General features: G+C 36.6%; 1 protein-coding gene across 1 annotated transcript; it reads right to left on the bottom strand.

Annotated features, from left to right (window-relative positions):
• Positions 1 to 5,978: 5,978 nt before the first annotated feature.
• On the bottom strand, positions 5,979 to 21,438 carry LOC148957604 (ras-related protein Rab-6A-like). The gene is made up of 7 exons (XM_089115147.1): positions 21,276 to 21,438; positions 16,492 to 16,550; positions 15,557 to 15,610; positions 13,335 to 13,440; positions 9,191 to 9,302; positions 7,591 to 7,684; positions 5,979 to 6,403 (listed from the first exon to the last, which is right to left on the bottom strand). Exons 1-7 carry the CDS (start codon positions 21,337 to 21,339, stop codon positions 6,266 to 6,268), a joined length of 627 nt encoding a protein of 208 aa, XP_088971273.1. The 5' UTR covers positions 21,340 to 21,438; the 3' UTR covers positions 5,979 to 6,265.
• Between the last annotated feature and the right edge of the window lie 1,966 nt (positions 21,439 to 23,404).

Raw genomic sequence — 23,404 nt, 5'->3', positions numbered from 1 at the left:
ATTGCATCATTTTCTAACGTTTCTAATGTATAGTCAACTACGATTGCAGTCTTTTGATACATAGTAAAATATATGATTTTAGGGTACGTAAAAAAATATGAAAAGTACACACATAGTAGGGAAAGACTGCAAAAATTAATAACTGAGTGAGAGTAAAACTCATATTCGAAACTTTTCAAATGAATTTATATAAGTTTTCTCTTTATTTTTAGCATTCACTTAAAAGTTATTTCAACAGTAAACGATAATTTTATGTTTTGAATCTTTTATTAATATTGCAGTACTAGATGCGTATGAATGGTGACCTCCTTTCATTCCTTAAAAGAATAATAACTAGGCTCAAAGGGGACAATTTTCAGAGCCAAATGATACTGAGGAGCAATCAAAATTAAGATATCATTTCAAAAGGTGTGCTATTTGTTGTTCAAGAAGAATTCCTACTTAAACTTGTGCGTTAAGTTGGTTGAAAAAAATTACAATAAACAACAAAGATTGGCTTTCAAAAAAGCAAACATTTTAAAAAATTGAATAAAAAGATTGTTTTTTTAATAATTGATGGCATTTTGTTGACAACATTATATATCAGTCGTGTTAATCCAATATCATATACTTCTTTTATCAATATGTCTAGAGAAAGGCTCCACAGGTCTTTCATGAAAATTAGCACAAATATATGGAGTCATTTCCTTCTTAGTTCATTGAACCGCTCCAAAATTTGAACAGGTGAATGACGGCTTAATGTTAATCCTCCCATAAGGAAATCGGAGCATATCCATTCATTTCCAAGGACAGAATAGGTAGGGGGTTTGTACACACATAGTACGTAGAACCAGGGGCCTAGCTAGCGGGGGGTTGTAGGGGGTGTGATCCCCCAACCCCCCAATACTTCATATTTGTACGGTAAATCTTCAGCTGTTCCACAATATCCCTGGTTTTGTCGGTAGAAGCATCTATCGGTAGGTGAAATAGGATTCAATTTTTCTTCATCTATGTCTTTGTCGGTAAATTTTACTTTTAATGACCCTCCACTCCTTAGTCTGGAAGGTCAAGCGACGCCACTGACTGGAACCCTTCATTTCATAAAAAGAATAACAAGTTTTACCTTTCGTCTATTATAATGATTGTATGTTTAGTTTTCTAGGTTTTGAAAGATTACTTCAAAGCACTCGAAATAGACAAATGCCGCAATAGATTTAGCAACAGAGAGGCCAAGTCAGGTCCCTTTTCCTCTTTCAGGGTGACAGTGGCGTAAAAGTCTAAAATGTTTACTTGCATCCTCAGAACATTTGCCAGTTGATCGCATAATGGGTTCCGACCAATCAAGGTCCAGTTGAGTCACACAGAACAAGAAACCAACTCAACACATTCACATTGCAGTGGTGGACTGAGAAATGACTCGAACAGATTTACCTTTAATTTTGGATATTTTAGCGTCGGAAAAAAATAAAAACCTGCAAAGATAAGAAACTTGGGAAATTCCCTGCCTTTACCCTACAACTCCCGAAATTCATTTTCTAGAAAAAAAATGGACCCAAAAATATTATATGGGAGTCTTCCATATAATATTTTTGGGCCCGCGCCATCGGGGGGGGGGCGGCGATGGCCCCTCCACTTTTTTGCGAAGCAAATATTCTTAAAGCTGCAGTAAAAGGGGTAAGAAGCCGTGGCCCCCTCCTTTTTTAGCCTTGGCCCCCCTCCACTTTCAAATTCATGGCACGGGCCTGTGTTACCCTATCTCTAGAATGAGGCCCAGCTACAGGGAAGCTTAAACGTTTTTGATACTGATTCTCGCATCAGAAGTACACTTTGTTTTCGCATAGGTTTTAAATCTCCACAGCCTCCTAGCCGACATTAGTTGCTCAGTTCGCAAACTTGCCAGTTTATTTGAAAATGAAAATTATCGAAAAATGTTTTGAAAATTTCTTTATGACTATGAACTGGGGAGCTTATTGTAAACACACTTTTTGTAATGAAAAACTTTGTAATAATTCTCAGTTTTGACATTGTTACATTTTATATTAATAAAGTACTCAAAGAATGACAGAAATTCGTAACAGATGGCATCAGTGTAGAAGGTAAACTCCAATGCAAATTTGCTGTACATAAGCAGGCATAATTTTTTTATAAACATGTAGTAACAAAGTTAAACTAGCAAATAACATGACGTAGTGATACTGACAGAACTGGCACTGGAAATTGTTGTTTGATTTGATTTCCAAGCCAGAAAGATTGTCTGACTATTACAGGAAATACTTTACTCAGAAAATTTGTCAACATTCCTGGTTCAGTAATCGTTAATCCAGCAATCAAGTCCTAAGCACTGATTTTCTCACAGAACGTGTTTACTTCAAGGAGTCCTAAACATATTTGACATACTGTTTCATCTGAAATTGAAACTTCCTTGTACCCTAATTGAGAGTAAAAATTGAAGGAAATGAAGTGGGAGATTTATAAAACCTATTTATAATTTAGCGAATCTTTAACATTTTTAAGTGGAAATCAAAGACTTGATAGATGATAAAGCATTTTGCAAAAATTGGCTGCTTATTATCGCATAATACTGTATGGCCTAAAAGTTTCGAAAGATCTGCGTCGTGGTGACATACGATTACATATGTCTTGGTGCGTGTTGGTAAAAAGATGAAAGCTTGTGTTTCCCTAGGAAAAAGTTTCTAAATATGATTGATCGGGCTTCTGGTTAAGTCAGTGTACAGTTTCCATCTATTTTTAAAATTAGAGACTTTTGACCAAATGACCTGAAATATGACCATGAAATTAGTTTACTAACCAATGCTAATGCTTTGGCTTTGTTCTAGAAGTTCAAAATAGAGACCAAGTTACAGTGGTTTACTTCAAGACATTCTTTCAGGTTATTAGAACCAAACTAAAAAATAGAAAGATAGATTTTTGTGACGTCATCAGTTGAGAGTTCATATCTTACTTGTACTAGTTTTTTGAGTAATACTACTTGACAAAGGTGCGAAGACTCATGGGCAAGGTATGCATTATGTCTCATTATGTCATGACATGTATCATCGCTGAGATGGGCAATTTCTGCAAATTTCTCATGCCGGCTATTTCTGTAATATCCATTGTTAATGACGTCACGGATCAGGTTTACGTTTTCCTCAAACTTATGAGGTTATGGCCGCAGAGCGAGCACTTGGTAGAGGCGCCGCTGCTCCCCAGTGAATAAGATAGATCCGCAAATCGTCGCGCTACTCCCAATGCAATTACGAAGCGCGATAAGGACACCTTGATGAGCGGGTGGGGCTATGAATCACTGAACTGGTCAATGTGCTTCGTTACTTTACATTTGTATGATATATTTGAATAAAAAAGCCCAAATGTGTACTTGCCTTTCATAAGCTAAAAGCCTTATCTGTATTGCAGCCGAAATGAACAGGAATCAAACAAAACCCATGCATAGTTCCTTTTAAGCACGTGGGCGTGGCGCTGGGGGGCTGGGGGGCTTCAGCCAAGTTACAAAAAATAAAATGAAAACAAAAAATAAAATAAAAAATAAAGATGAAAAGAATAGTCCGATAAATTCTTTTATTGCTCAATTTCTCAAGGAATAGTCGAGGTCTATAGTACCTCAAAAAATATTAAAGAATTCAATTTTAAGACTGGAATTAATCAATCGTAATAAAAACATACCTTAAAAACAGTAAAATATTTTAAACGGTTGCAAAAAAATGACTACAAGAAATGTTCTGAAATGTATTTTAAGCTAATCTAAAGGGCACGGTTGCAAACAATTTTCTTTTACATGTACAATCACTGCCAAAAATCCTTTAAACACCCAACACTTTGCGCTGTGCTTTTCTATTTTTTATTTGTTTTCCCGAATACGTCTACTTCCGTCTCCTTTCCCCCCAAACAATGTTGAAAGTAAAGAAAAATATCAAACAAGCCACAAGAAAAAACATGCTCCATAACCCCTTTCATTTTTCTATAGTAAATCAACATTGTTCCTAGAGAGAGAGGGGATGGCTGAATTTGCCTTTGAAAACCTACGTTAGTGTTCCAAGACTTTTGGCAATGATTGTACCTATGGCCTCCGATAACCTCGCGTCAGCCTTTCCAATGTATCTCATAACGAGTGCCCCATAAAATCATAGGCATGAATTATCGTGAAGCATTTTAGTTCAAATCTCAAAAGTTAGTTTTTAGTCTAATAATGCTATCAACTCGAGCCCCCCCCCCCCCACGTTTAATTTCTTGGCGCCGCCCCTGAAGCAGTGATAAATTCAAAATGGGGTGTTACCTAAGCATGTTAAAACGACTCCTAGATAAATTATTTTTCCTTGACATAGAGATCAATACTGATAGGAAGAAGAAGATCCGCAATTTCATGAATAGGATAGAAAAGTGGTGTTTTAGAGTTTTCAATAAGAGAGGGGATTAGCCTATAAAGTAATGGACCTACTTTCCACTTTCATACGAGACTCCTAGAAATAAAAGGGAATTGGAGTGCTTGAAGTTTTTAATCTCTGTCATGGAGAGTTGATTGATTCTACTGTTTACTACTCAGGGTCAATTTTATCAAAGCCCTGTTCCATTTCCTGTTGTGTGCGATCAAAAGCAGCGGCCAATTTCGGAAAACACTATTTTTTGTAAGAAACAGTGAATTCAAGTTCAGGCTGACTGTTCTAATATTTTTTCGAAAATCTAAGGCTGGATTGTTCTCAATTTGTTCTTAAATCATTAGGGTGTAAGTAGTGCGATTGCTAGCTTTTCGCTCTAAGGAGGTAGGTGTTCAGGCCTCATTTGCCAACAAGGTAAAAGAGACAACCTTCTTAGGGCAAAAAGTTTGAATATTCACCGAAAAAGCATCCACATATGGCTAAAAATCCTCGTTTTTGAGATAAGACGTAGTTCAAAAATGCATTTTACAGTAGCTCAGCCTCAGCTTGTTTTTATTTGTTCTCAGCTTTTGGCCAATTTTGAGGCTCGTGTTCTTATAAAATTGTTCTTCAAAAAAAGAGTATAGCAGCTCCAGTGCATCAGAACTCTCTGAAGCCCGTGTCTCAGTTTTTCGTTTTCCAATCATTAGCAAGCTGGACTCGAGTTTTAAGCCACAAGGTCGTCTTTTTAGTCAGAATGTAGGAAAAATCCAGACTCCTTGTTTGGTACCTTTTGGCACATTTACGCACCTCTGTTTCGTATCTTCTTCGTCCAAGTATTCCTACAATATCCATGCTGAGATTTTGGTTGATGTCATGTAATTGTATAATAGATAAAGAGACGACTGTCATTTTATCATGAGGAGCATAATACCAGTTAAAAGTACGCGAGGCTTCATGGAAAGGAAATTATTTACACAGACAAACAAGGATTCTTTATTGAAACAAATGAGGTTTTTTATTCCATATAGCCAAAGATTCCTTAGAGACGGCTTGTTCCTCGGTTCTTGAGAAGGTTTGAATTTGTGAAGATATGAAAGGTTAAAATGAAATTCTGCCTGCACGAAGTTTTAAGGCAGTGAGTCATGATAAAATGGATTGGGTATACCTAAGTGCCAAAATCCGCTGAGTCATGATTTTCATGACTGCGATGCTATTGGTTGACCTGGAACTGATCACATGAACTCACCTCGTACTGATTGACAAAACAATTTTCATCAATAGCAAGTTGTCAACAACGGATGCAAATATCACATGAAACAGCAGCGATCACGCCGAAACAAAATGACCCCCTATAGAGAAGGCCTATTTACCATGACTCAATGCCTTTAAGTGGCTTGAGACATTTGTCAATCAAAACAAGCCAATCATAGACGTGAATGGTATTACGCTCATTGATTGGTCAGTTATGATTGACAGATTGCTTGAGCCATTTCGGTATCTGTCGATTGTCTGTAACAGTCAGATTAAATAATATCATAAATTAACTACGACTAAATTATTTTTTATAAACTATGACTCCTCCGTTCAAACTACAAAACAGGGTAGCATAAATCAACGAGTTTAAAATTAGCATATGAAAATTTTTCTTTCTACATTGGAATTCACAAAAGTCAATTAATTTAGTTTCTACGCAACTTAAAAAAATAATTTCTATAAATTTTTATCAACAACTAACTGTTTTAATCTATCGTTCAGAATTAGATAAGGGTCTTTCCATAGGTCTGACCGCGGATACTGACCTGGGAGGACCAACAACCAGTCAACAGACCCCAATTACGCCCGGAGCCTCCAACAATTCAATCAAGTCGGTCAAGTCAAAACCGGGATATTGTCTCCTTTTTCACTTGAAAACATTAGCAGCTACACCAAGACTCTTCTCTGGCCTCTTGACTTGTTGGAATTGTCTTTGGCTCTATGATCTGTGATTTCGACTGTTCTTGCCGTTTGTCTTCCTTGAGCCCGGGTAGCGATCCAGCGACTTTCCGGAATAACTGCAATGATAATAATTTCCGGAATATCGACGGAAAGGTAAGCTAACATTGGTTTGGATTGTCAAAAACTGGCCTAATGCACTGTAGTACACTTTACTATATTTGTATCTATTCAGATATGAATAAACATGTGTAGTTGCAATGTAAAACTGCTATATCATAACCTATCTGTCTCTGGCACCGCAAAATATGAAGATAGCACGGAAAAGCAGTTATATGACGTATGTTTTGTTTATGTTATATTGTATTTAGATATGATCGGCGATGCATACATATGAAACTGAAACTGAAATAAAGGCCTTGAAATTTCTTGGCAAATATTTCTCTTATTCTTTCGAAAGGGCTAGTTGTTTCGCTTGAAATTTCCTCAAACAAGCCTACTCAGCGAGCTCCAGTTTGAGTTCTTCGTGTCTCGTGGTAGTATCGACATCGTTGTGAATACCATAGCTCATTACGCTGACTCATTACGAGGGCGTCTCCATTGGCTTTTCCAACTCGCAAATCAACCCAAAAGAATCAGGGGTCATAGGGTCATATAACAAGGTTTGAAAAAATATGTAAAGGGAAAAGCTTGGCAAAGCTATGACGTCACAAACCTATTTTTAGCATTTTTGGATTTTGAACATACTGCCTAAAAGAAGCGTAAAATACCAAATCTTCTCAATAAATCTGTAGCAGATTCAACTGATTTAGAGCATTAGTCGGTATGAGGTCAAAATTGAAAAATATTAAAGATGTATCTATATGACTTCGTCAGTTCCTCATTTTATCCCTTGTGGATCGTAGACTTCAAGAAATGGGTATAAAAATTCATGTACTAGCGGGTACACCCTGACAAAAAGTGCAATCCTTGCCACTGCCATTCAGCATCGAAGGAATGAGTTCGACTGGTGTAGCTTACTTCGCGTGGGCGCTATGATGATTCTATCTTCATCTGTGGCGCCAGAGGAATGTTAATGTTAAGGCCGAGAAGAAAGAGACTCCTCAAGTTCTGAATGTGGCAGAATGTAATCATCTGTCTGCTGATAATTAAAATTAAAATTTTGGCAGACAGTGTACAGTCAATTTTACAGAATGAATAAGTGATGGTGACACGTTAAGTTTCTAACAACACGAATAATTACCCACTATTTCAATAGTATCCAAGTTACAGTACGTCATCCGCAACATGCTTTGACCATACATACCTGTTTGACATTGTGTCCGTTTTTGGCACTCGTTTCTATAAACATTACTTCCAGTTCTCGTGCTTTCCGTTCCCCCATTTCTGTCGAAATACGTCTTAAATGAAAGGAAATCAATATATATCAAATACACTCCCTTTTATAAGAAAATTTTTATAAGAACACGAGCCTAAAAAATTACCAAAAGTTAAGAACAAATTAAGAACAAGCTGAGACAGAACTACTGTAAACGCAATTTTGAACAATGTTTCATCTCAAAAACGAGGAGTTTTTTGCCATCTATGGGTGCTTTTTCGGTGAATTTTCATATTTGTCGGCAAATAAAGAATGTCTCACTTACATTATTGGCAAACGATGCCTGAACACCTCCCTAGAGCGCAATAGCTAGCGATTGCACTGCTCATACTGTGACAATTTAAGAAAAAATTAAGAACAATCTAGGCTCCAATTTTCGACAAAATTAAGAACCGCCATAACTTCAATTTTAAGCCAGCCTTATTAAGTCGGCCTTAAATTCAATTTACTTGTTCTTAAAAAAAGAAGTGTGTATCGTAAGGAAGTAACACCAATGTAGGAAGGTGGTCAGAAATCCAGGAAAAAACGAAAAGCTCCCATCCTGAACATACGGTGATGAGACTTCATACCCCTTTTCCCAGTTCAACGTAGAAATCTATGCTACTTAAATACATACGCACCAACTTTGAATGGGGGGGAAGGGTTAGAGAATGGACTATATATACATGTTACCGTGCATGTGTTTAGGGGTTGTCTCGACAGCTCTGTGTAAGGTAGGACCACTAGGAGCAACTAATTCGACAAATAGGTATCTTTGAAAGCGGCACGTCCTGCAATTTAAGCCGCTTCGACCAAACTATATATCACTTTAAAGGTCCTAAATTGTAATATTTTATTATGAAAAGCAGCTTGCCTAAGGCACATCGAAGAGCATATCGATTGGAGGAAACATTCCCCACGCCCATTATTATAATGCTTTCTTTATAAACTTAATCACATAGATCCCTCCTCCCGTTATGTGTTCCCATGATAACATCGACAGTTGATAACATCAATAGTTGAAACCATCACACCGTAAATCCTCGAATTAGCCACTTCAGGGGTTATTTATTTTCAATATTTTAGGATGGGGGATTATTCGAGGGGTGATTTTACGAGGGGGGGGGGTTATAAAATTATAGTAGACATCAAGAAGATGTTAATAAAAGACCTCGTATACTTTAGTAAGAATTTCTTTATTAATTGAATTACTATTTGTAAATAATCAATTACTATTTGTAAATAATCAATTACTATTTGTAGTCCTAGGGTGGGGGCTTATTCGGGGTCGGCTTTTTCAAGGGGGGCCAATGCGAGGAATTACGGCATAACATGCCATAGACACCTACAACAATCACAAAATCGCTCTCTACAAAAATTTTCTTGACAAGTTGAAGAGTCTTTGTATTATTAGAAGGGGCACATTTTTGTCTTCCAGTTCACTTTCTGAATATTATGTCTCCTGTCCTATTTCGGTTCTTACGTCCCATCCCAGGATGATAGAACAAAATTAATTTTTCATGATTGACGTAGAGAATTGTCAGTTTACCTCTTTTCAGTGAGATCAGTCTTGTTGCCTACCAGCATAATAACGACCTCAAGACCCCTTTCAGCCCTGACTTCCTCAATCCACCTGTCCGTTTGCTCGAATGAATTTGTGCCTGAAAAGAGGATTAGGTTTAAAACAGGGTCAGTGACTGTGAGGCAGTAGCGAAACAGCAAGCAGACTAGATAGACACTACCCAAGGTTGTGCTTCAACCTCGTTATGATTAAAGATTACCCTTGTGATGCTAAATTAACACAGACGATTAACAAAAAAATGGGAGTTTGACGACAACTATAATTTACGTTCAGGTTGGCCACAAGGCCAAAAGTTTGGTATCTCTGAAATTATCAGAAACCACAAGTTATGTTCCTCTCAACGCTCGTAGACATGCAACAGAATGACGTCACTGCATCCATTTAGTTTTTCTACATGCGTCGAATTGCAAGGCTGAACCGAGCTTACTGAAGCGACTCCCAGATAACGTAACCCTCGATAAGCAAACTATGACCTTTGCAGCCACTTGACTAGTTAAATCCTGACAGAATTTACTTCTGAAAAGATGTTTCCGGATTAGCAGGTTTATTCAGCAGGTTTACGATCAAGATTACAAACTTCGACGAGTTCGTGACTTGTAGTTACATGTTTTCAATTCTGTGATTCTAGGAAACTCCAAAAGATGCTAGAACAAAGGTAAAATACCTTACCTTTGGACAAAAGGCTAAAGTATATTTCAGCAGGGGAGTACATACTGAAGACACAAAAGGGAGTGTTCGGGATGAATATCCTACTTTGTTTTACGAATGAAAAACCATAATTTGTCTTAACTGGCACTGAACTGTTGCTGGAGGGGGGGGGGGGGAGGTTCGGGGAAGGGTGTTTCTCTAATTCACACAGGTCTGGTCCATAAAATTAGTCACTGAGGACAGATAGAGTATTCTCCCACAGTTGTGGTTACAGTTGTAGTTGGTCAGGTATCTAAAATTCTGCTCACTTTAAGACTAAAATTTGGCCGTTCATATTTATCCCATACGCTACACGCGTTTTTTAAGCTTGGGAATCAGTATTAATTTTCTTAATTTTTTGGGCAGATGATTGGAAGTCTCCTTCCTGGCAACAGCAGAACATGAACTTCTAGCTTGAAATAAAAACGATGCTGAAAATCTTTAATTCAATTATCATAGAGATATGCACGATACTAGATAACGCTTGCAAATCCATTTGCACTGAGACCAATACGCTGGGTTAAATTGTCTTTCCAGTCCACCAAAGAAAACAGAACTAGGCTCAATCGCTGGCCTTGAAGAACACCACGCCAGCTCAATAAGATGTTTTGCTATGAATGATTCGAATGGGAAGAATGTGACAACATATTTCCTGTGGGCGTTGATAAGAATTATTGAAAATTTGCGTCATCTAACCAAGAATCGTTAAGGCTGATTTCCACGAGGCGAATTTCGCAGCGAAATCGCTGATGAAGGCAGCAAGGCATGCGCAGTTTTGATTTTTGATTTCGCAGCGAATTCGCAAGAAAGTAGAAAAGAGTTCTACTTTTTCTCGGCGAAATATTTCGCAGCACCTAATAACCAGTCAAAGCATGGTAAATTTGCTTGATTTGTTAAAAAATAATCTAGGAACATTCGTCATGCATGCAGTTCTTAAAATAGGCGCCTTAAAGTTGAGTTTTGGAGGAAATTATTATATCATTTCGCAGCGAATTCGCAGTCTCGTGGAAATCAAAGACAATTTCGAAGCGAATTCGCCGCGAATTCGCTGCGAATTTCGCCTCGTGGAAATCAGCCTTTATAACATGTCTGGAATGTGGGACTGTAGCCCTCTTCAGTATCGAGAAGTCATTTTCTACAGCATCAATAAACGGGTTGATAAGAAAAAGAAAGTGATATTTGTGCCCATTGACAATTGACACTATTCTCCTTGACGCTCCATCTCAAGCGTGATAGATAGAATTTTGAAACTGGATATAGGCCCATTGGTGTATATATCCTTATATGACAACTCCAATTAACGGTCTCGTTCGGCACGTTTTACAAAATTTACTCCTGTTTAATCTTCGTTTAGGATTTAGCATCTAAAATTTAGTTCAAGGTAAAGTTTGAAATTTGCACAAAAAGACTGAAAACAAAAATAATTCGGGGAATAATTTTACACCCCTGACCCAGGGCCGGCGAAACCAGGGGGCCGGGGGGGGGGCATGGCCCCCCACTTTTCTGTAGAGCTGAAGAATAATTTTAGGCAAAAGTGGAAATAAATGTAGTATGATTCTGTAAGTAACTTTGCCTAGTATTCTCTTTAATGTGTCCTTAGCTTTATCTTGGTTGCTATGTCTTTACCATAGAAGACATACATAAAAATAAATATGGGAATTAGATCGAAGAAATCGGTCATTGTCTAAGTTTTACAACGAATAAGAGCTTGGCTTAGCAAATAGATCGAGGAACCTAGTCCAGAATAACTTGGTGCCAGCACAAATTGACGGAGTTTCGTTTTTTCCATTGCCTAAACTTGGCACACAAGGTCTATTTGTAAACGAAAACTTTCTCAGAAACATTTCAAAAAGAGAGAAATCAGCAGTTGTAGGAAAAGAAACAGCTGGAAAGAACTTTTTTGAGGATATGAGAAATAAGGTAACGGCAGATTTGTTCTTAAAAAGTATCATCAAGAAAACTTCAGAGTTTGATCGTTTGGATAATCCATTCCTACTAAGAAAGAGAAAACATCGACGCAATTATAAATTCTATTTAAACTCATTTTGGCAAGCCCAGTTTGAAGGTTTTCAAATTTTTGTTAAAGCACTGCACATCCGAAAAAGTTAAGATCAGATGTTACAAAGTTATATCTTAACTGTATAAAATTGCTTAACTTCTTATTTTTAGTTGATAGTTGTTCTGTTGATATTTCAACGTTAATTTTTTTTATTAATCCGTGTTTCATTTATTTTTGTCCCCCATCTTATTTCGGGTACTTTGAAAATCTAAAAAAGGTTTCATTACGAGCTATATGATAGGGGTTATTCGAAAACTTTGCTAAACTTTTCTATTTCAAGTCAACATCACAATAGACGCGACTATGCGACACTTTCAGTCAAAATTCATTTTAGATACAGTTTCTGGCCATCCCTAAGACACCATAATTCTAAAATTATTCTTGCCGCCAACCATGGTTGGCGGCCTTTCCTAAGCCCTTTCAAGACTTTGATATTTTGGCCCCTCCACTTTCAAATACGTTTCGCCGGCCCTGTGACCACTTCTAAAGAACTTGTTTTCTTACTATAGAAAGCATCACGAGAGCTTGAAATTTTATCTAGAATGAATTTTAGGTGTTAAATCTGAAACTGAGTTCAACGTCTGTGTGTTAGGAATAGAAAAAAATTTGCTAGTTTCAAAACGAGGCTGCTTTCTTGAAGTGGTGGTTTAACTTTCCCGTGCAGGGAACATACATTTGTCAGCTTAACCTCACTTATTAAATGCGTATCTTGGAGTGATTTGATGTTTACGTTCTTATACTATTGGTTTTTTATAATTGCTCTTCAAAATTGCCTGGCACTTCATAATTCTATATCTTCTGTGTTTTCGGATTCACCCAATTTTTGTCGCAATTGTGTTGAATTTCTTACATCTACATAACAAAATAGAAGCTGTTCTTCATTTGAAAAAGAAACGTTTTGGAAATTAGTGTGAGCGAAAGTTTGGAGAAGGGGTGCTCTACACAGACTGGTAAACTATTATGGCGGTTTGTCATCATCATCTATGATGCCACAACCTTAATATTATACGTCAGCGAAAAAGTGAGGGGGGCTAAAGCCTCCCAGCTCCCATCCCACACCGGCCCCGGCGTGGTACTTGTTATATGACCAAATGGTAAGTGACCAAAATACCACTTTTCAGCCTACATGTTCTTATGGAAGCAGGTCAAAATACGTGCTGGATTTTTCTGTATACATATGACTTTGCGTCCATTCTTATTCAGTCTGCTGAAAACTAAGGCAGTAGTCTGGTGGTCTGCGTACGAATTACACCACACAGAAAACCGCAAACGAAACAGTATCAAAAGTTAATTTCCATTAATAAAGAAAACAAAGAAAATTGAACGCAAAGGAAGTGCGCCTGTTTGGTATAAGGATCTACTTACTGGAAATATCGTAAACAACTATAGCAGCGGATGAATCTCTTATGTAGCTCGGAATTAGACTTCGGAATCTTTCTTGCCCGGCCGTGTCCCAAATCTGTAACCGAACCTAAAACAAAATTCATCGGCTGTCAATTTATGAGAAATCTATCAGCAATGACCCCCCTGAAGCAGTGGTGGCGGCAGAAATCTTCCGACAGAGGGTTGGAGCTTCCGACAGGGGGGCTAAAATGACTAAAATAAGCAGTTTTCGTACGTTATTTTGTCAAATTTGCTCCGACAATAACCTAAAATTTCCTCCGATGGGGGGGGGGGGCTAGATGCTTCCGGCGGAGGGGCTGTAGCCCCCCTAGCCCTCCTGGCGCCACCACTGCTCTGAAGAGAGCAGCCCTGTTCCACAAACTGGTGATTCTATAAGGGTTTCGAAGGGATAACATACCAGCCATTCGTCCTTCTGATGTCTCACAAATCTTTTCAAGTGCTAGATTCTAAGCCTGAGTTGCTGACCCCGGTCAGATAGGGTAAGGGCCCTATGAACTGAAAGCTTTGTCATAATTTGATTGTTTGGTTAAATAAATTTGAAAAAATAAGCAAAATCCATAAAAAGAAGGAAATAGGAAAAAATGTAATTATTTTCGTTTTTACAGGGTAGATTCTGAAAATGACAGTGACAAGCAAACATTATTTTCTTTCGTATAACAAAACTCGTTTTCAAATATCATTTTTTGTCACAATTTCTTTACAAAATATTGTCTAAAGTACTTGGTTAATATTTTGCAGACGCTTATCGAAAGAATGTTTCAAAAATCAAATAATTAAGAACAATCTTCGAGGGTTTTTTGCCATACAAAATGATTACTTAACGATCAACTTATTACCAACGCACACTAACTAACACAAAGCAATACTAAGACCGCCCTATTCCTTACTGAGCCACAATGTTCTTGCAAATCTTTAAGTTTGATTCTCTAATAATTACTAGACGAAACAATGGAAAAGTTATCTTAGGGAATGAAAAAGTAGAAGACACATTCAAAGGTTTAAGAACTTTGAAAAAAAACTTAGATATACTTGTGCTTAAGTTTTAGTCTAGCTATAATTCTTTACTTTTAGCCTCGCTATAGCCTCGAATCCTTATAAACTAATGAAATAAATGAAAAATTAAAGGATCAAACTCGAGGTGTAGCATGAAAGGTAAGAATTTTCTGCTTTCAAGTGTTTTGCTGTTGTCAGCACTTTTTTACAACATGGGACTCAAATTTTAAAGTCTTAACAATTTCGACATCAGGTGGGGTTATAAGACAGTCCTTAATTTGTTTACACAAAGAGATCAGTATAAGATTTAACTGCGAATGGGGGGCGTGGGGCAGCAATCAAAATGACCTTACAGTGAAAACAGTTTGATCTCCAAAGATAGGGCCACCCACAGTTTTTATGAACATTGGAACAAATCATTTTTTTATTAGTTTGTAGTTGGTAATTGGCCCACCCAGATATGGTCAAATTCGAATACAGAATTATTGAAATTTCTGTCTCCCCTAAAGTAACATGCCGAGTATTATGCAACGGGGGTATTTGTTAAAACATTTCTGAAAATACCATTTAAACACAAAACCAATCTCATTTGTTGTCGTTTTACCACCTCTAATTTATGGGTCCTGAACAACTTCAGCGTCTCGGTTATAGAAAAAATCCAAAATTTTAAAGAGCATTGTCTTGATGCGGCAGAAAATTGACTTTTTAGAAAGGGGTACGTTGAATTTCTGTTTCCCAGCTCAAAATACGAAATTCTGGGAATTTTCCGAGTCATATTATTTCATAAGTGTTTCCTTGATGTGCAGGAGTTGAAACAATTGAGATTTATATTTTTCCGTTTCCCAGGTCAAAAATAAGGAGTTTCTAGGAATTTTCCGAGCCATATTGAATGGGGGAAGGGTCTGTAAAGCTGGGTTTCACTGGTGTGCTGGGGGTGTCACTCGAGAAAATTGGCAACAGTAAAAGTAGTAATTCTTTAAAAAAAACACGAATGCTGCGTTTCCAATAGTTAAAGAATACCGACCAAAATTAAAGAGACAAGGAAATTAAGATGTAGGATTCTTAGGTTCTTGACAAAGTTAAGAGTACAATTTCGAAGCAATATAGGGCACATACTTAAAAATGAAGCCTTAAAAATGATTTTTAAATCATACTCGCTGCCTTCAAAAGGAATTTTACATAATACTTACTGTTCTATCCTCTAGGTACATTGTTTTTGACAAAAAGTCGATCCCAATTGTAGCCTATGAGACAAAAAAAACCTAAAGAGAATATGGCTTAGGCAACAGAAACGAGATCTTTTAGTCGGTAAAATACATAAGCAAGAGCAATAAAAAGTCATAGAAAGCTGGCCCACCCAACAATATTATCCAGTTTTAATCTTTCCTTTTAGTTCAATTTAAATTGTCTTAATTCTCTAACAAGAGGTCAAATCAAAATCAAATTTACTTTTAATTTGATTCTTATTTTAGCCAATAAAAACATAAATTCTGGAAACAATCCTTGTAATATTTTGGCAACAAAAGTGACCGTTCTGAATAACCATTATTACCAATGAAACTAGAAACAAGCCTTTCTCATTGATAGGTGATATCGGTTTCGAAGTAAGTGTATTTGTATTTGTTGCTACCTAGCATCCGAAGGTAGTTTTCAGGACACTGAGAAGCTATGCTAATTGAGCAGTGTCCTGGTCCTTCCTCTCGATGTGACCACACCTCGTGATTCCTACGCCTGGAATTACAGAGAGCTGGCGACTCTCCCCACTCTGGGTGAAAGTTTGGTCATGCCAGAGACTCGAACCACGGACCCTTGGGTCTGTAGTCAGCGCCTCTAACAACTGAGCCATCCTCGCACCTAAGTAAGTGTCTTGGGAAGCAAACGCAGAGTAGCCTGTATTCCAGACCCCTAACTTGAAAGTTATGGGGCCTGGACAAAGGCTAAGGCAGAGACAATGCTTTATTCGCGATAAACATAACAGAGAAACGATAAAATCTGGATCCAAAACCTGATAGCGAATTTGATTTTGACAATTCATGTTATACATGAGTGAGATCACCAATAAGTTGAACAAATTTAAAGATAATATTATGAAACCAACGTATAAGCGATGATATTAATAAATTACCTGGTAGGTGCTATCAAAACTGTCATACATAAACCTTGTGATGAGTGACGTTTTGCCAACTATAATAGAAATCAAATAATCACATCAGCATCATCATACAATCATATTATGGGATAAAATTGTTTATTCAAAATTTGCAAAAAATGACGGCTGCATTATAAGATTATTAGGTTATATTGCCGTTCTAAAACGAATTTTTGAAAATAAAATGCTATTACCAAGCAAATTATTTTAAACCCTGAGCTGCAATGTGCTGCAAGGATCAAAATTTGGGACTTTAATATCAAGAACAATTAATGATGGAATTTGTTTCTCTTGTCCTCGCTATGTTTCTATGTGTTTGTGAAGCTGAGAGAACGAAGCCATGTCAAAATGGAATAAAGGCATTTTAAGAAATTCTATAAACTTTTTAGTGTTTCAAATAAAATTCCACGTTTTTAACCCTTTCAACTATTTACAGGATTCACTGAAGGAAATATCTGGTTTTGAATCTGTGTCTCATTATTCATGAAGCAATACATTTCTAAGTTAGGTTTTCAAATTTCAATCCTTTGAGAATACTATTAGGCCTTTCTTGACCAGTTACACACAATAAGTTACGTCATACATTTGAAACATAGCTAGAAAAATAGTTCTGACCTACTGACTCATCCAGTTCATTCAGACTTGTCAAAAAGAAAACATAAAGGAAACTGACTTCCAAAACTAAAGCTAGCCTAACCTTATGTCAATATTTATGTCTTTAACAACAACAAGGCATTGCTGTTAGGAGAGTTAACAGAGTACTTCTTCCCAAGAATTAGGATTCTTGAATCACAGTTGCTGTCTGAAAATGCTTTTGCTTAAACCAACTTTTAGAATGTACTGATGATATGATTTAGAATAATTAATTTTGAACAATATATATATATTTGTCAAATGCCCTACTTTGTCAAATTTCTGGAAAACTAGACATACAAGAAACTTCAAGCGATTCAAATTTCTTAATCCTCATCAGATATTACATTACAATGTAAAAAGCCGCTAAATTTAGGAACATAAGCAAAAACATGGCTATAAAAATAATAACAAATACAAATTTTCTAGCTTTATAAAAAAATGCTATGCATTGCTATGTAGTTTTAAGAGTAGCTTGAGTAAATTCAATAATTTCATGAAACCGTAACACTTTTGATTATTCAATAAACTTTATTTGACACTAAACAGTTTGATCTTGTAATTTTCTTTCTAAATTTCTTTGCTATGCAAATGTGAATCTAAAAAATTGAATTTGTTTGGAGATCTCTAAAAAATTTCCAAAGTCCTGCGTGTTTGCCGTTTTTTGGCTATACAACTCTTTGTAGATTATGCTATTATTTGTAGGAAAATTGTAAGAATCCCATGCTTTTATAGCTCTGATTCAAAAGTTGTGACAAAGTGTTTTTTTTCAACTTTTAACGACATTATTGGGATACAAAGGCCTAGATTATTTTAAAAAAAGACTGCTCATATCTGAACAAGGTTCCGTTGCAAACCCGAATAGCCCAATGCCATAGTTCCTTCATCAAATTTTGTCTTAATACTTTCTTAAAGTAAGTGTAGCTTAATCAAATGATAGAAACCTATTGTGTTGTTTGCTACCTAGCTTCTGAAGCTAGATTCAGGACTCTGAAACCTCACTTTGGGAGAAAGTTTGGTCATTCTGGGACTGGAACCATGGACCCTTGGGTGTGTAGTCAGTGACCCTTACCACTGAGCCATCCTTGCAACATAAATCCTAACAACTTAATACAAAAACTCTGACAACTGAAAATCTATTCAAGTGAGAGGACACATTTGCTCCTAACTAGCAACTTTTAAACAAAAAATAATAGAAATTTCAATCCATCTAGAGTGCACAATTGAGTTGAATGCACACTTGCCAACCTGAGATTTTGTTATGATAATATAGTTAGCAAATAAATTTAGTACCAGAATGAAAATATAATAGTTTGATTGTTAAAAACACAATGTTTTGATTTTGTTGTTGTTCTCCTGAGAAATCATTGAAAAGGAACATTTTCTGCAACAAGGCTTGGCATATAGATGAGGGAGGGAGAAATTTTATGCTTGCCTTTATGTAAGCCTTTTGTCAATTGCCCTTCAAATTGAGCTTATTTTCAGTCCTGATTTTCAAGGAAACAAAATGGTGCCCTGTCGATAAGTTCAAATTCATCCACAATCATGGACTGGAAAAAGACCAAAGGGAAATAAACCTTTAATTTTGGCCCAAAAATTTTGTGCATTTGGTACACTTTGCCATTGGAGGTCTGCAGTATAATAAGACATGAATTAAAAGAATGCATCAAAAACTCACTCTGCAGCAATGGATTTTTACAGGCATTTTATGTTAAGATGTGAATTACTTTAGTTAAAAGTCCTAGATATTTTTGTATCATTTATCACTTAGCATCATCGATCATGGCAATTTTAGGGGAGGGGAGTTTACAGTGGGTTGGAAGATGCAATGGTAACATTGTCCTGAGGTCTGGTTAAGGCTGCCACCGTTTGGTGGCAAGGAAAATTTCGACAATTTGACATTCTAAGGATGACTGGAAAATGGATCTAGTGTATAAACGACATTTGTACCTTGGTTGGTTTAGAACCAAAAAAAACCTCAGACAATATTTAAGAACCTGCTATTGTGATTATGCTACATAAATTTTGCTAGAATTGGACAGCGTTTGAAAGGTCTTGCAAAGTTTTGAATGATATATTTAGTGCAAGGTGTTTATATCAGTATAGCAGTAAGATATCAACAGAAAAAAAAATTAAGCTTCATAAAGTTGAGGTATTATTTTGCAAAATCAAATCCTAAAAAGATTCTCTAATCCAACCTTTTTTAAGTCAATCTAATCAGCCATCTCTTTTAAGTCAACCCAACCTTACTCATTCCCAACTTAACCATCTAGATCCTCTCTTACATAATTGAAGGACCCTATGTCTTCCTTACCTTTCTCCCAAATCTCCCAAACCCTCTCCCTTCCATAGCAACGCCTAACCCTAACCAGCTTGTTCCATCAATCTTGATGCTTCCATATACAGGCCTTGTAGGAAAATGTATTAAGGGGCTCTATTTCACACCTCTGCATTAAATTTCCATTTGCAAAAATTTGCATGTTTTTCTTAATGAAAATGAGTCAAACGATAGAGTCCAAATGGAAACCATGTATTTTAAAATATCATAACGATTTCAAAAGATTCAACTCTTAAAACTGATTTTATAAGTTTGTATTTACCATGCATAGAAAGTAGCTGTTGTATTTAAAAATGTATTCTTGTAGACATGGCCTTATGAGAAACCAGATATAAATTCTAGTCATCAAAAGATTAGTGGTATAAACTCTTGTGTAAATCTTAAAAACCAAAATATTTCCACCATTTGAGAGGATTGTTTATACTATACCAACATTATTTTCAAGCAATATTTTGCTTCTGTGCAATATCATTTTACATTTTCAGACTCTCATTAAATTGCTCTCCATGTCCAATATTTAGGTGCACTTTAGGTGTTCCCACTCATTTGACACTGCATATACATAACAACACAATGAGTAGCCTATGTAGATGGCTATATTTCTAACCTTGTCGAGCCAGTTCCATCACTCTTGATGCTTCCATCAACATAACAACACTGCAATGAGTACCCTATGTAGATGGCTATATTTCTAACCTTGTCGAGCCGGTTTCATCAATCTTGATGCTTCCATATACCTAACAACACTGCAATGAGCACCCCATGTCAATGGCTATATTTGGTAAACTAGTTCATTTTCATATTAGTTAGTTTTTTCTGTTGGCAGCTGTGATCCTTGATAATGGAATGTTAAGAATGCCCACGGCCATACCAAATTATATCCTTTCAATACCTTTCAGGGTTTCTGGCTGATGACCTGCTTATCTATATAAACCCTCACATCTTTCTATATCCTAGACTCAAGCTTTTTCCGCTACGGACTTGGTCCTGTTGAAACAGCACTTTTTATGAAGGGCCCATGTATTATTAAGACTATAATAAAGTCATCCTTTGACAAGGGCCTATCATGCAATTTCCCAGTATCCTGGTGGGCCAGTCTGCAACTGTTCATCCAAAATAAAATGAGAATCTGAAAACCTTTTATTTCTATTTCTTTTATTGCAATGGATTAAAAAACGCTGGATAAAGGTAGATCAGATTTCCTAAGGAAAGTTAACTAGGTACAAATCACTAAAACGAGGCAAAAGAGGCGTGGTCCCCCTGGCCGCGCCCATTACCCTCCCATTCTATAATAGCTGGCGCCGCCACTGTTTGGCGTTTTAAATTCGTGCCAGAAGGTGTGTCAATCTCGACAGGCTTTTCCGGTCTGCAAACTTCTGAAAAAATCGACATTTATTGCGAAGTGCATTGGGATTCCATGGTATAACATAGGCCCACCCATCCTTCTCGTTTAGATTCACCTGTTGTTGTTTTTCCTGCACCTAAAGCTGTGATGTACAACCGTCACTATGGTCTGAGGAATCGCATATTATAGTTGGCCTAAATTTCGATATCTTGTTACTGTACCTATTTTAAATTTATTGTTATCTGGTTACTGAACCTCTTTTAAATTTTGAACATGTATTAAAAGTAACAATTACGTCTTCAATTAACTTCAACGCAAATAATTGTCACAGGTGTATATTATAAGCTGGGTGTGTACCTATCATGTATTGGCATCTATATCAAAAACAGACTAATAAAAAAATTTTCAGATGGTCCGATCCGACGTGAAAAAGATTAAACTTACCACTTTGCTCGCCAAGGAAAACAAGCTTGAATTTTCGCAAAGGATTTTCAAAGTCCGCTGCCATTATAGAATTAATTTCAGGTGTATTAACGGTTGCAGTTTTGCAAAAACTTTACGCCTGCAAATGTGGACCCTTCGGCGTTCAGCGATGTTGCTTCACGCGGCATTATAACTTCGTTTTGAATAAGAGGCTAAGATTTATAACTATTTTCTTGCCCTGCTGTCTAGTTTCCATACTGCTCGACCTGATGACGTAATTAGTTTATCCTAAACCTAACCCTAACCCTAAACCTAAACCTAACCCTAACCCTTAGCCTAACCCTTTACTTGAAATAATTAATCATACTAATACATGACTATTAACCATGCTTATTTATGACTATCAGGTCGAGCAGTATGGAAACTAGACAATTCCTACTTCCACCTCCTAGGCTCCCATAGGGGGGATGTTTTTGCTATGTCAAAGATTGAAATAAATGAAAATTTCATATATGCTTATATAAACATTGATAATTACCTGTATTTTCATGTAGATAAATCTACATGATACTACGTAATCTACGTAAACGATACGTAAGGAGGAAAAACCGAAACAAATACAAAAAGTCGTCCATAGCCAATTTAAAGGGCAATTAGCTGCGAGGGCAAATTTTGTTTATTCGAAGAAGAGGACAAAAGCCTATTGTTTAAAACAATGGAAAGTCACTGGGGCTGAAGGGGTGATTGCCCCCTAGTTAGTATGTTAAAAGGCCTTGAAGTCGCCATGATCCATTGCAACTGAAACAGTTCTTAAACAAAGATGCTGAAGTGAATTGTTTTTATTATTGTCAGCAGATACCGAGCAACCCTGAAAGAGATCTTAAATATAGTAATTTTGGGCAGACATCACCAAGCATGTTGAAAATTTGCATATATAATCCTTAGATTTTCTTGCATTGGGTCTCTTTACATCCAGAATTGGTGCAAAATCCATCAAAATCACGGCCAATGATGGATACTTTGAAAGAAAAATGCTCGCACATTGTTCCTCGCTTAGGCTAGTCAGTGTTCCACGCTACTTGTTTCAGGTAGGGGATCTGGAGCACTAGCTATGTTTAGGCAAACTTTGGTAAATACAAACTTCTGACAGCTTGAAGAAAATGTTACTTTCCCTTGCCAATTGGAATTATCATTGGTTGACTCTATCATACCATATTTAAAGATATTTTACAGAGTAACAACTAATTTGGAACAACCCAGTTATGGATCGTGGGTAATACGCATGGTCCACAGCGCCGGTTTTTAGAATGCTTAAGGCTAAAAACTACTCAAAAGAATGCGACACCCCCCCCCCCTCCTGTTTCTTTCGGTTAATTTGTTTTGATTCGGTAACAAGCAGTTTATGGTAGTCAGTAGAAGCAAAATGAAACAAAAATAACTTAATTCGTTTTCTTTATCTTAAAGCTAAAAACTGAATTTTAGAAATGGGCATTTCCATCATTTTCCAGTCACCTGAAGGATATGGCCAAAATTCTAATCATTATATAACATTCCCAAATTATTTCTGCTTACATCTGTCCCTGCACCTGCCCGAGGGAATTTTCAAAGGGGGCCTATGCCAACCCTGGCAGCTTTTAACTGAACAAAAAGCAGTATGACATCTTAATTTAAGAAACGGTAAGTAAAATCGGAGTCCAAGTAGTCAAGAATTTTTATAAAAAAGACCAAAAGCAGGTTTACTGGTCAGTTGTTGAGATCGAATTTTACCCCTAACATTTTAGGAATTATAGGCACCATTTTCCTTAAAATAATTTCCATTTCAAACTTTGACTCGCCCATATAAAAATCAGAATAAGGCGCCTATAGCAACAGTTCTAAACAATGTTAATTATTTGAGTTTAATAATTAACTCAAACTAAAAAGCAAAGATTAATGTTTTGTAAGTTAAAATTCAATTAAGACAGAAAGTTTATGGTTTCTTCATTGAAGTTTACAAAATTTATGTTCATGCTTTATCAGGGTGGCTTTTACTATTTAGTTTGATTGTAAATGTTTCGAGCTTGTAAAAACATTGCATTAATCTCACTAAAACGTTAAGCAATAAACAGACCCACAAGTACGATTTTTGAACAAGCTAAATTCTTTTAAAT

This window comes from Rhopilema esculentum, chromosome 21 (genome assembly GCF_057945365.1).
Source record: "Rhopilema esculentum isolate cy_ngs chromosome 21, ASM5794536v1, whole genome shotgun sequence".
NCBI classification, from domain to species: Eukaryota; Metazoa; Cnidaria; class Scyphozoa; order Rhizostomeae; family Rhizostomatidae; genus Rhopilema; species Rhopilema esculentum.
This window is presented reverse-complemented; position numbering and strand designations above follow the sequence as displayed.